At 44.5% G+C, this 14107-nt stretch overlaps 1 protein-coding gene across 1 annotated transcript; it reads right to left on the bottom strand.

Annotated features, from left to right (window-relative positions):
* Positions 1–1797: 1797 nt before the first annotated feature.
* Positions 1798–10384, bottom strand: slc38a9 (solute carrier family 38 member 9). Its single transcript, XM_062412983.1, has 15 exons — positions 10116–10384; positions 8633–8767; positions 7634–7763; positions 7115–7233; positions 6981–7044; positions 6753–6846; positions 6307–6477; positions 5552–5611; positions 5082–5285; positions 4523–4630; positions 4298–4404; positions 3866–3979; positions 3414–3562; positions 3124–3213; positions 1798–2844 (listed from the first exon to the last, which is right to left on the bottom strand). The coding sequence occupies exons 2-15, from the start codon at positions 8758–8760 to the stop codon at positions 2679–2681; spliced, it is 1704 nt and encodes a 567-aa protein (XP_062268967.1). The 5' UTR covers positions 8761–8767; positions 10116–10384; the 3' UTR covers positions 1798–2678.
* Positions 10385–14107: the final 3723 nt, after the last annotated feature.

Here is a 14107-nt window from a genome sequence, read left to right as displayed (position 1 = left end):
CCTCTCTCACTCCCCTTCTCTCTCCCCTCCTCTCCTCCCTCTCCTCCCTCTCCTCCCTCCCCTCTCCTCCCTCTCCTCCCTCTCCTCTCCTCCCTCTCCTCCCTCTCCTCCCCTCTCCTCCCTCTCCTCCCTCTCCTCTCCTCCCTCTCCTCCCTCTCCTCCCTCTCCTCTCCTCCCTCTCCTCCCTCTCCTCCTCGCTTCCTGTCTGCTGGTGAGTCCCGGCTCCCAATCCCAGCTCACAGCAGCAGCAAGTTCCTACTTGATCCAATTAGAGCCCCCGTCAGCCAATCACACGCCAGTAAACTGCCGCCCCCCCCACAACCACTCCCCATTGATTATGCTGATACTGACGGGTGTGTGTGTTTATCAGGGGGAAGGAGCCACAGAGGCAGACACACAATCCGGCACGAGGACGCAGCCATTGTGTCTTCCCAAGTATCTGCAGTCAGACAAGACACAACAACACAACAAAACACAATGACACATTGACACAACAACACGATCATTTTTGGAATATAGAACTAGATGGTGAATATCTCAGTTGTGTTTCTTAGCGTCATCAAGTGTTTTGTCCTTGTGATCAAAGATACAACTGGAGGGTACCTGAGGCTAAAGGTGACTGTCTACAAATAACACAACACAACCACAATATAGCACAGACAATTTCATAATGAAAACGTCCATTCAACTGATATAAATAAGTTCCTCACCTTATCACATTTGGCTGTGGGGGTAAACTGGAGATATCGATCTCCTCACTCTGCCTCTTACTGGGACTGAAAGCCCCCAGTCCGCCAATAAAACTATTACCTCCACAACCCCCCCGCTCAGCTGCTCACAGGAGCCGCAGCTTAAACAAGATGAAGATCAGCAGAGAGGTCAGGGCACATTGACACTGTGGTGACCCTCTCCAATCCAGAGACAGAATTAATACCAGTAATGGTTCCTGTGTGAGAGCACTTCCTGTCAGGACCTGAATTAGAGACCTTCATATTGATCCACCTCCAGCCTCTCAGTGTGCGGACGACACAAAGTGACAAAGAGGATAAATACACAATACCATGAATAGAGAAGAACGTTTCACATCCAAGTAATCCATCAATAGATCAATAATTAAATCCAGAGTATTTTACTGCAAAAAATAAATGAAATATGAGACAAATTGTGATTCGTGAATATGGGTTAAACTAATCAAATTTGAATAATGGATAAATGTTTAATTGCTCGTGGATATAAGCAAATTAATAGAGAAAATATAACTTTATATAACATAACACGGTTCTATTTATAAATATTATTCATGTATGTGTTTATTTAGCCACATAGTGACATCATCATGATGTCATTTATACCATCTGATGACATATGATTGGTTAATACACAAACTGTAGATTGTGTCTCTAATTTTATCGTTTCAAAATGAAAGTATTACTACACCTATTTGTTTTTAATCTTTTTATTATGTTTTTGTAGCAAACGCGCACACACACACACACACACACGCACGCACGCACGCACACACACACACACACACACACACACACACACACACACACACACACACACACACACACACACACACACACACACACACACACACACACACACACACACACACACACACACACACACACACACACACACACACACACACACACACACACACACACACACACACACACACACACACACACACACACACTCCAGTGAGTTCAGTGATGTCACCTCAGCTACTCACTTAGTTAATTAAAGGCTGATGGACGAGACGCAGACAAACACAAAGATTCAAATCAGACGTTGTTGTGAACTAATATGGTTTTATTTTCCCTTTGTCATCCCTTCCATTGAGAACATACAACACACAGAACACATCATGTAAACATGTCCATCAACGCAGCTAATAACAATTAAAAAGCTAGTGCCAAAAGTTTCTTTAAAAAAACAAAGAGCTGACACGTCCGTCCTGCACACGCACAAACATGGTTAGTAACACAACTCCCTGGTGACGCAACTCCACACGAGGGTAAAATCACACGTAACTAATTAAACCTGCAGTGATTCCATCACATGTCAAACTTGTTACCAACCGTTTGAATGTTTCCAGGGATGTGATCTCTCATGATGTCTGTGCTCATGATTCTCTTTCGTCTTTAACAGTGATGAGCTGTCATATTTTTATTATAAAACGTATCAACAACAGCATCTTTAAAATCGGTGTGGTCGAATCAAAGCTCCTCTCTGATTTAGTTTGACTCAAGTTAAAAAACAGGTTTATCACCAGTTTAAAAGAAACTGCCCGGTGGTGTTTCCCTCTCAACACGGTCCTGATGTGGTATGAAGCACGTCTGTCACACGGTGAGTCGGTGAGTCGGTGAGTCTGGGATCAGTTCAGGAACAATCAACCGCAACATGACAGAAATTATCTCTGAGGAAGATTAGCTCATAGAAAAACCAGCAGCTAAAGAGCATGAAGAAGATAAAAAGATAACTTGATCAAACCAAATCACTGGAGTCCTGTTTCCCTCTGATTCACAAACAAGCTTCAGTTACAGCCGGAGAGATTGAGTCTGAAACCACAGCCTCTGATTGGCTGGAGGCGGCTGTTTGGCAGCTGGGAGCTCCCAACGCTCCGAGCACCAGAACATGTGAGTCCAGAGATTCCTCCCTCCCGGCGGCGGCTACATGAAGAACTGAGCCAGCAGGTTGGACAGACCCAGCAGGATCAGGAAGCTGTGGAACAGGGCTGAGGGCCAGCGGAGCGCCCCCTGGCGCTTCAGAGAGATCATGTGGACCAGCGCCGGGAAGACGAACACCAGGGCCAGGCCGCATGTAGCTCCAGAGAACCTGCAGGGGGAGACAGAGAGCGGAGTTAGGGAGCGTCTGCTAACGAGGGACATGGGGATGTCCTGAGAAAGACCTTTTTCAGGACATGTGGCTGAAGGGAATAAAAGACACCATCAAGTTGCATCATGGGAATTGTAGGATCCAGTGATAAAAAGTTTTAGAGCAGCCGTTCTCCAGGTTTCATGATCGGTGCAAACACACAGTCACATAAACCTCACTGGTTCGTTCTGTCGGAGCATGAAATGATTTATTGAAGATGTGAAACAGTTTGAAACTCACCGGATGATGGATCCAATGTTGGGATAAAACTTGGCCATGAGGACACCGGCTCCAACGATTAAGATGTTCAGAGCCAGAACGTGGAAGAAACTGAAGAGAAGACAAAACAGGTTCTTACATTTCAGGTATTTATATTTAGTTTTGCTTTTAAAAGTCCAGTAGAAATAAATATTTACTCATTTACAGAATTATTCACATTGAAACACAAATGAACCCATTTCACCATGACAACGATCGGAGTTACACGAGTGAAACTTTACCATAATTTAATATTCCTGTAAACTTGTTACCTGGGGTAATGATTCCCAAAGATCTGACCCATCAGCTGGACCCGCACCAGGTATCCCAGCAGGGGGTAGACCGTGATCATCTGGAAGAGCAGGAAGCCCCGGGCCACGAACACCATGACGTCGCTGCTCGGGTAGTTATCCAGGAAGTTCTGCAGGAGGACGTTTGTTCCACACGTTTGAATCCGTCTCTGGTTTTTATGATCAATCTTCACGTCGTTGTTTTTCTCTCAATAAACTGAATATAAACAGTATAATATATAATCCTCTTTAATGTGACCTGCCCCCTGATCTGTGGAGTCCAGCATTACTACTATTAATTAATACTCAATTCATAAAGGAAGTGACCATGGGGCTGAATGATGTTGATCATCTTTGTACAGTTGGTAATGAGCTCTTTGAGTGTGATGGGACGTCCGCTGTGGGACGGACAGAGACAGACGTGTGGGTCTTACTGCTTCGATGCATTCTTTGGAGAGAGGAGGTGAAGGAAAGGCAGCAAAGATCAGCACCCCCACGTAGAGGTAGGTGAGCCCGACCAGGAGGTAGGCCACCGACAGGTCCCGCACCTGGAGACAGACAAACACATTCAGTCCAGACCAAGGGAGGAGCTTCATGTGAAGACGTCCGCCAGAAAAATACACAGAAAATATTATTATTATTATAATAAAATGTTGAAATGAATTAGGTCTGCTGCCATGTTACTATAAACATGTCCCCTACAGTGAACTTACAACCTCCTGCCAGTAGGAGGTGGTGCAGCCCCCTCAGCACCCAGTCTCCTTGATCCTGCTTCAGACCTTATTTACAGTCTGTTACTGAGACTGAGGAAATGTGTGTGTGTGTGTGTGTGTGTGTGTGTGTGTGTGTGAGAGAATGATGCTCACGTTGTTCTCTTGGTTCTTGTTGCTCTTCATTAATGTGATGACACAGTTGTGAATGAAAAAGGCCAAAGTGAGGACGCCAGTGAGCTGAGGGAACAACAACCTGAACTCTGCAAGACAATCAGAGAGGGTCACACACAGTATAAACACACACACACACACACACACAGCATGTTCTAACAGTATATAATGTTCACACAGGGGGAACCTTAGAACCTGCAGGTTTACCTGGAACGTAGAACTCGCTGGGGTCAAACCAGTGGAAGTCCAGGTGGAACCCGATGCGGGAGGTTTTAATGGTGACCAGCACGAGGAGGTAGACGACTGATATGGTGCCTGGACAGAACGTGATGACAGGTGGAGCACTGTTATGATTATGATTCATAACAGTTCCTGATGAACAGCGCCCCCTGCAGCCACACATCATTAACTCTGTGGGTCTCTGTGTCTGATGAAAGTGTCTCAATATGTCCTCCCACTGGATATTACCCATGATCCTCTGCTTCCTGAACCTGAAAGCTGACCATTGGAGCTAAACTCTGGATGAAGGGAAGCCGAGGGCCGACAGTGACCCTGTGCTTTATATTATATATTTGTTTTAAATGATTAATTTGCTTTATATCAAATGTTATGTACTGATTACATTCTAAAGTCTTCAACTTTTGTCGAGCGAGTTAAAAGAAATATGACGAACGCTTCAGACGTTCAGTGAATTGAACCATGAGGACATCAGAGGGAGGAACGTGAGGAAGGTCTCTCGTCTTCTGACGGATCCCAGCACTCGTACCCAGGAAGGTGAACCTGGCGAAGAAGGAGGCCGAGCGGAAGCAGAGCAGCGGCAGCAGCAGGACGATGAGGTACAGGGGGACCGTGTTGGTTTTGCTCCACCAGTGTCCAAAGACGTCCGACGTGTCATTCCCACTGACGCTGAGGTAAAGCGGGCTGAGGGTGTCGTTCCCCCCGGGGCCGGTGTTCGGGTACGGGCAGATGACTAGAAGCAAATTAACAAAGCTTTACCATCTGATCATTTCTTTACCTGCTTAAGATTTGGAAAACAAACACATTTACACAAAACAAATTAAACACACAAACAGAACTTGCTGGTTTCAGTCTATTCATATAAGGTCTCTATGACCTTTGACCTCTGAAATCTGATAATTTCCTCTTTGAGTCCAAGTGAGAAACTCCCTAAAGTCTGAAAGGATTCTCTCGAGGTGTTATTAAGATATCACGTTCAGATCCACAGCAGCTTCTCACCTCTCTCTGAGCCGTTGGTTCCAAACTCTGAATCTGTGGCGTTGACCCCATGAGCAGAATCTGTGGAAGGACAAGTATCAGATCCAGAACTCGTCTTCATCACAGCTGCTAACATCTCAAATCTGTATCGCTCAGAAAGAACTAAACACACAGACATGAGCAGCTCCACATGAGCATGAAATGTCTCTTCAAGAATAAACTCACTAAGAATGAATGTTGACATATTTAAATGTTTCTCAGACGCAGTTTGTTTACGTATCCAGATTCTCTCTTCAGGAACCAGTTCAGATACTGGTGTCAGAAACCACTGGAGTAGAAGTCGTTTTTGTTCTAGAGTGTAGTGAGTGAGAGTCGAGTAGGGAAACTTAAAGATGAACTAAAGGTTCAGAGTGTGAGGTTGAGGTGAAAGTGTCTATAATTCAATGAGAAAAAATCCTATTGATGTGTTCACTACTGTAGTTTATTAATAATGTACTAATCGTTGTTTACTTATCCCTCGAATGGGCCCTTTATATTCAAATACTTTATATTTACATACTTTATATTTCAGTACTTTATATTTAAGTACTTTATATTTAACTACTTTATATTTACATTCTTTATATTTCAGTACATTATATTTCAGTACATTATATTTCAGTACTTTATATTTACATTCTTTATATTTACATTCTTTATATTTACATGTGATCCTCTGAAGCTTCAGAACACATTGAGATCATATTTCTGTCGTCTTCCTGACGAAGGTCACCTACTGTAGATAAACTGTCCCGTGTTGTACAGGAAGTTGGACATGAGGACCCAGTAAACCACCATGGCTCCGATGAGGGACACCATGGAGAAAACCAAGCTGGACCATTGTCCGAACTTTCCAAAGTAGTAATGACAGACGTCAGGGAACTCCCAGTCGGACGTGTCTATGTAGGCTGCAGAGAAGAGAACAGTGAACATCGGGTTCCTCAGGACACAACATCATCTCATCCACTGAGTCAAACTGTGACCCGGCGCTGCCTCCTAGTGGCTGGAGCCAGTATTAAACATATGAAACACAGAAAACTTCTTCTCGTCAATATGGTTATTACACGAGTAGAGAGAGTTTGTAACATGCTCATGGTTCAAATTAAAGATTTATATATGTATCAGTTAAATCTGCAGTGCAAGTATCCTGCTGATCAGCAAGTGCAGGTGGGGCTGAACTCACGTATTGACTTTGGCGACTTGAGGACGATGTAACAGCAGTAGAGCATCAGGACACCCAGAGACACGAGGATGAGGACCCCGAGCGTGAAGCCGGCCTGAGGGACCAAGAGCTTCAGTCAGTGGAGAAACTCTAATGAGCAAATCTGCATCTGAAGAAGACCTGAGGTGAAATCACTGGTTCCACACGCGGCTCATCTTGGAGTCAGACGTTCTGAATGAAGCTCATCACCTGCTTGATGCCCCAGGGGATGCTGAGGATGGACGTTCCCATCATCGTGTTCCATATCGCAAAACTGTGCAGAGAGAGACTCAAGGTGAATCAGGCAGTCAGGGCCTCGGACTGCAGAGTGACGCTGGACTCACATGGTGATGATGCTGGGGTTTTTAGACGAGTAGTCGCTGGAGGTCACCTTGAAGGCCGTCCCCAGGGGACTGTAGACGTAGATCTCCTCCGTGCGGGGGACCACATGGTTCGGAGGACTCTGCAGGAGAAGACAAACAGGAAGTCCTCACAGCTCCAGTCACGTAACAGATAACAGATTAAACCGGCTGGAAACAAAGATGGACGACAGGACTGCTTCACTACAGTCAAGCCAAATCAACTCTATCGCCCCCTGGTGGCCGGGTGATAAACCCTCCTCCTCCTCCATGTAAGCAGATGGGACATGGGCCGAGCTCTACAGACTCTGAACTTCTGGACCGTGATAACTCAAACAAGCATCAACGACTTTACCCAGTTTCACAAACATCTCACTAGACCACAGCCAGAGAGCTTCCTCATTTCATGCTCAGGGTTCAGTAACAGCTCACTTCCTGTCATCGTGTTTCCACTGACTTTACGATTTCCTAGAGTCGGTGGGTACTGACGAGGCACAGACGTACCAGCAGCCTATCAGACGAGCCCGTCAGCCGGCCGTAGTAGTGAACTCTGCTGTTCAGGATGGCAGCTTCAGCAGAGACTCTCTCCTGAGGGTCCTCGTCCACGATGTTCCGGGGCTCCACGTGGAACGGCCTCAAAGAAACACAAACAGACTGATCACCTCTATCAATATACAACAACTCTATCGACACTCAGATACAATATACATTTCATTTATAGTTAGATTCTTCAGTTTGACGCCACAGAGAATAAACACGTGTTGTGAACATGGACATGAAGCGAGTTCAGACACGTGTGTGTGAGTTACTGGAAAGCTCCTCGCTCCCTGTGAAATACCAACCGGAAGAAAACTCACACATCGCTAATTCAGTGAGGAGATGCTAGGGTGGAGCCCCACCAACACACACACACAGTCACACACACACAGTCACACACACACAGTCACACACGTGTTAGTGTTTGCTTCTCAAGCGAGTTCCAGGAAGTCCTGCTTGTACATTGTGTATCTTTCACACAAATAGAAGAAGAGAACGAGTCGTGGGCAGGTGAGCTCAGCTGACCTTTGACCCAAGGCTACTGTACTGCTCTGTTTGTCTCACACACTCACTCACGCACTCACGCACACACACACACACACACACACACACACACACACACACACACACACACACACACACACACACACACACACACACACACACACACACACACACACACACACACACACACACACACACACACACACACACACACACACACACACACACACACACACACACACACACACACACACACACAGCTTCTTTCTAGATCAAACTGTATTTTAGTGAGCAGCTCAGATTGAGGTCGTCACTCGAACCAATCAGACGTCAACATCCCGAACCTGATGGAGGTGTGTGTGTCTGTGTGTGTCTGTGTTGTTGTGTTTATCAGTGGCTTCCTGTTATCTGCTGCAGGTCACGTGCAGTGTATGGATTGGTGTTGTGTTGCAGTGTTTGTACCTTTTGGCCTTGAAGTCCAGGGAGTCTGTGGAGCCTCTGTGTGAGTAGCTCTCTCCCGTCTGACTCGAGCTCAGCAGCGGCCGGCTGTCGTCCTCCATGGCGGCGTCTTCCAGCCGCTCGGCGCTCATCACCTGACTGGGAGGAGACAGGTCGTAGAGTCGAGTCAGAGTCCGTCACAGGACAGAGACGTGACCCGTGTGAGAGCTGCTCACTGAGGACACTTCCTGTGGGAGGTTTCTCTCTGTGGAAACCAACCACAGACTAAACACTGGAGAGTGTAGATCTGTCTCTGCTGGTTGTTCTGACTCAAAGTCTCAAAGCTGATTATCAGTGAAAACAGTCTGAGACTAAATCAGCTGCTCTACGAGCCAGAGGCAGAACCCCCCCCCCCCCCCCCCCCCTGCACCAGAAAGGCTTACAGCACGATGACGTGGAGAGTTTAAGATCAATAGATTCAAAAAGCATTTATTTAACTTCCTTCTTCAAGTGGGATTTGATCTGACGGCACCACATGTCCCTTACTGTCCCTGAATGTCCCTGAATGTCCCTGAATGTCCCTGAATGTCCCTTACTGTCTCTGAATGTCTCTGAATGTCTCTGATTGTCCCTTACTGTCTCTGAATGTCCCTGATTGTCCCTTACTGTCTCTGAATGTCCCTTACTGTCTCTGAATGTCTCTGAATGTCTCTGAATGTCCCTTACTGTCTCTGAATGTCTCTGAATGTCCCTTACTGTCTCTGAATGTCTCTGAATGTCTCTGAATGTCTTTGAATGTCCCTTACTGTCTCTGAATGTCTCTGAATGTCTCTGAATGATCCCCTCACACGTGGACAGCTGAGGTCACACCTGCTATTAGAATGTGTCCTGAGCTGTGATCACATGTTACAGATTGAACACAGAAGAGAAAGTCAACATGTGTCAGTGCTGTGGACACACACATGTCAGTGGACCCCCTGCTGTGAGGGAAGTTACCTCCAGACAAGAAGACAGAAATGATCTGTCTCAGTGGGATGATGTCACTGTGATGTCACTATGATGTCACCACCATGTCTCCTTCTCCATGTGGGACTCACATTAGTTTCCTTGTGTCAAATCACACATGTGACATCACACAGTGACATCACACAGGTGACATCATACAGGTGACATCATACAGGTGACATCACACAGGTGACATCACACAGGTGACATCACACAGGTGACATCATAGTGACATCACACAGGTGACATCACAGTGACATCAACAACACTGTTCACAAACCATGAAGAAAAACAAGTCTATGTAACTTCATGAAAACTAATGAGTCAGTTCAACACAAAGTGCTGAGTCTGCACACACATTCAAACACACACAGACAAACACACACAGACAAACACAAACACAGACAAACCCATACAGCGAGACAGAGACAGACACACGCAGAGACACACACACGCGCACGCACGCACACACACACACAAAAACAAACACAAACACACTAACCGTTCAGTTAAAGCAGGTCCTCAGGTCATCTCAGGGTCCGTGGATTCTAAACTATACGTCAACACGCACGAAAGATTCAACACGCACGAAAGATTCCTCTTCGTTCTCAGTAGGCGAGGACCCGGAAACACACGAGAGGATCCGTGAAGAGAGGAAGAGAAGGAAGAGAAGGAAGAGAAGGAAGTGGAGGAAGTGAAGAGACGTTGATCCACCCGACTCCCTGTCTGTGAGTGTGTGTGTGTGATTGTGTTCCTGTTTGTGTGTGAAGAACCCGAGAAGAAGAATAGCACAAGCATACACAAACACACACACACACGCACATTCTGTTCCTCTGCATTACCGCCCCCTCCTGGGCTGGAATGAGTGTTTCAGGTGATGTGTGTGTAAACACTTCCCCAGGCACGTGCACAGACATTTTGGGGGCAGGTGCTCAAACCCAAAAAAGGGCACCCATCTCCAAAATTATTTATGAAATAAAAAAATAATAATAATTAAATAGTTTTGAGCAGGTTAAAGCCCTCAAAAAGGCAATTCATTTCAGCGATAAATAATAATAATAACCATTTCAATTTCAATAGGGCCTCTCACCATTCGGTGCTCGGGCCCTGATAAATAAATAAAAAACACAGTAGGATACTGTCAACTTATATATTTATTTTTGATAACAAACTAACTCAAATAATCAATTTGAATAAATAAATGAATAACTGTCAAAAACGGTGAGCCGCAGAGCATGTCGGGGCGAAATTCTTACAAGAACTCAAATAGATGCCCTGTGAGATATCAAAACACATTTGGGGGAATTGATGACAGAGAGAATAATTGTTATTCTTAAATATTGATGAATGAGGAAAAAATGTTGACTTCAGCAGAAGGGGGGCTTTTCTCATCCAGGGCAAAAGGGCCAGTGCTTGAGCACCACTAGGGGTCTATGTGTGCACGTGCCTGGTTAAATCAATACTATATTATATCATATTATATTATATCACAAATATATTTCAATAAGAAGTAAGTTATAATAATTATACCTACATTATTCAGTTCTCATATAGTTAAGTGAATGAAGACCATTGGTCCCTCATTCAAACACAGATCTGAACAAACGTCCCTAAAGTTTTTGTCTGGGACGATTTTCAGTCGCGGATTAAAACCTGTTTTGAAATGAGTGGACAGTGATTTACAGAGACTGTAGATACAGATGGAGACATGCCAGCTCCCAGGTGAGGTCAGGACATCTGGACGTCCCCCTGGTGGCTGGCTGCTGGTCTGGACAGTGGGAGGAGGTGGAGACGTCCATCTTTGTTCAGGCTCTGTGGAAACTGCAGCAGCAGATGTGAAAGTCTCTCCAACAGAAAACAAGTGAAAGCAGCGATGATACTGTAAAACATTTAATGAAAAACATAAAAGAAAGATGAGCAGTACAACCAATAAACATACAGTATTTTCTTTTTCCAAATTCTTTTCAGCAACAATCAGCACAAGTTTCAAACTCAAACAACTCGGACCTTCAAAGACGACATTGATTTTTGCTCTTTGCTACATGAGAAATGATTCCAACACATAAACATCTGAAGAATCAAGAGTACAAAACCATGTCAGTAGATTGTCTATCGATCTTTTAGACCTTTGACACAAAGGCAGTGTAACTGTAAATAAACATGACCTGCAGCTGCAGTTTGAGGATCTGAGTCGTCACCTTCACCATTTGGATCAGATTCTGGATCAGTGGCTCGAGGCCACAATCAGGGTCAGACTGATATTTACAGTTAGACTTCACCATTTGTGACCCGGTCGGTATCAGCCACCCAGTATGATTCCACTTCTCGTCTTCAGGTAGAAATTCCCAGCCGACAGCCCCAGTGGGTTCCAGTGATGTAGCTCCGAAGACTCAGGAGGAACGTGGCTGAAAAAGAAAGTTCCTCTTTGCATGCACTCAGCTGGGGTCAGTAGAAGCACCTTTATATAATGTTACATAGCACCATTTTTTCATATAGTTTTCCTATTGTACTGGGACCCAACCACTAGCATGCATACACTCTAAAAACTGTTTTCTTGGTTACCTTTTCTAGACGTATCTTTGTTTCATTGTTACAAGGCAAGTAATGAATATTCATACAGTACTTTACATGTAGAAGATGAACTAATACAGTACACATTGAAGAAAGTGCTAGAGTACAAAACCTCCTTTGTTTTTTAAGTCTTACTCTACAGGACTATAGGACACATCAATGTAATACATTACATTTATCTAAATACACACCTGTTCACATTACTCACTTCAGTTCATTTTTAAATGATTTGCCAAACACATACGTCTTTACATTTCCCACCACAGGAGTCTGAAGCATGTTCACATTCACATCACTCGACCAATCACAGACTGACACGTGCACTGTGTGAGCCCCGCCCCTTTACTCCCAACGCGCACTGGTGCAAAACCATCACTTTCATCCGACATGCGATCAAGCAACGATCCTGCAGGAACCGGTTTTCTTTTTTCTTTTCAGTCTTTTGTTTCTGGTAAAATAAAGCACATGAATCAAAATGGGCACAGCGGTCACTTCCCCAGCAGAAGAGTGACGGGCTTTAAGGCCTCAGGGCTGGAAACAGTAGATGTTTGTTATCACTTGTTCAGGTTGTTCATCAAAGTCCAACATCCTGTGGCTTCCTATTGGCTGTGCACGCAAAAACTCTCACGTGGCCAACGCAACTGGATCAGAAGTTTGTACGAACTGTCTGTGTCACTTTACTGTCACCTCACGAAACCACTGAAGGACAAGGACGAGCAGCTGTGGTCCCACTGGGACGAAGACACAGGTCCTTGTTCTGCTTCACGCTCTAGCATCAAACTGATGATGTGTTCAGAAACTAGAGTTCACCATGAATGAGGTTTCTCTCCACAGCTTGGACCTGCACGTCCCAGTTCTACGAGGAGACGCTGGTCAAAGGTCACCGGCTCCTCGTCAGATCAAGTGTCCACACGAAGACAAAAGGACCCGACTTAAAGTAAAATAACCGGAATTGACGATCTTTTCATTTTTATTATTTCCATCTGATAAAATTAATGATAATAGGAAACCAAATTGTACGTGAACATTTATTTAACATTAAGTATTGTTGGCTTGATCACAGAAATATTGGAAAAATACACTTTGTAATTGGTTTAATAGATCATTTAAATGTTTGTGTGGCTCGCTGACCACAGCTGCTGTTCTCCATCAGCCACCGCTAAATGATCCATGTGTCAGATTTGATCTGGTTTCTATTCATCGTGTTCAACATACATTTAATCAGAATCTTTATTTCAGGATCTATGGTTCTGAGTTATTTACCGAGGAGGTCACAGTGTAAACTTGATCAAGGGAGCAGATCTGGGACAAGAAGACGGAGGTTGAACGCCGACCCAGCCACGGCTCATAAAAACATTCAGATGTTTTTATGGGACACAACCTTTGTCTCCTCTTTAAATCTTTGATTCTTCTGATTCCGTCTGTGCAGTTGTGAAATAACCTTTTTTCTGACAGTTGTGTGTTTGTGGCAAACATACACCTCAACATCATTATGCAAATAAGAGACTAACATTAATATAAATACTGATATGCGTATACATTTAATACTCAAGTGTATATGTATTTGATTCTGGAGGAATTTCTTTAGTTTTCGTTATTCTTTTAAAAGTGGGTCACTTATTATATAATTCAAAATAATAAATATATTTTAAATGTTGTTTAGCTTCATTTGGAATATGTTCAGCTCTGGAGTAAAACACGGATGTGTCACATGTCAGGACATCAGGACACGTGAGCTCAGATCGTTTCCTCCATCGACCTGAACTCATTCACTTTCTACTCGTGACCAAAATGTGAAATGAGCACAAACGTGAGACAACGTTTATCAAGTGGACTCTTCCAGAACCAACAGATCCAAGGAACCAACGCACCGTGAAGCTGGTTCACATTGTTCATCTCCTCAAAGTGAAACCTGCTGATGCT

Source organism: Platichthys flesus, chromosome 19 (genome assembly GCF_949316205.1).
Source record: "Platichthys flesus chromosome 19, fPlaFle2.1, whole genome shotgun sequence".
Taxonomy (NCBI): domain Eukaryota; kingdom Metazoa; phylum Chordata; class Actinopteri; order Pleuronectiformes; family Pleuronectidae; genus Platichthys; species Platichthys flesus.
The sequence above is the reverse complement of the archived record's forward strand: the minus strand, read 5'-3'. Positions and strand labels throughout refer to the sequence as shown.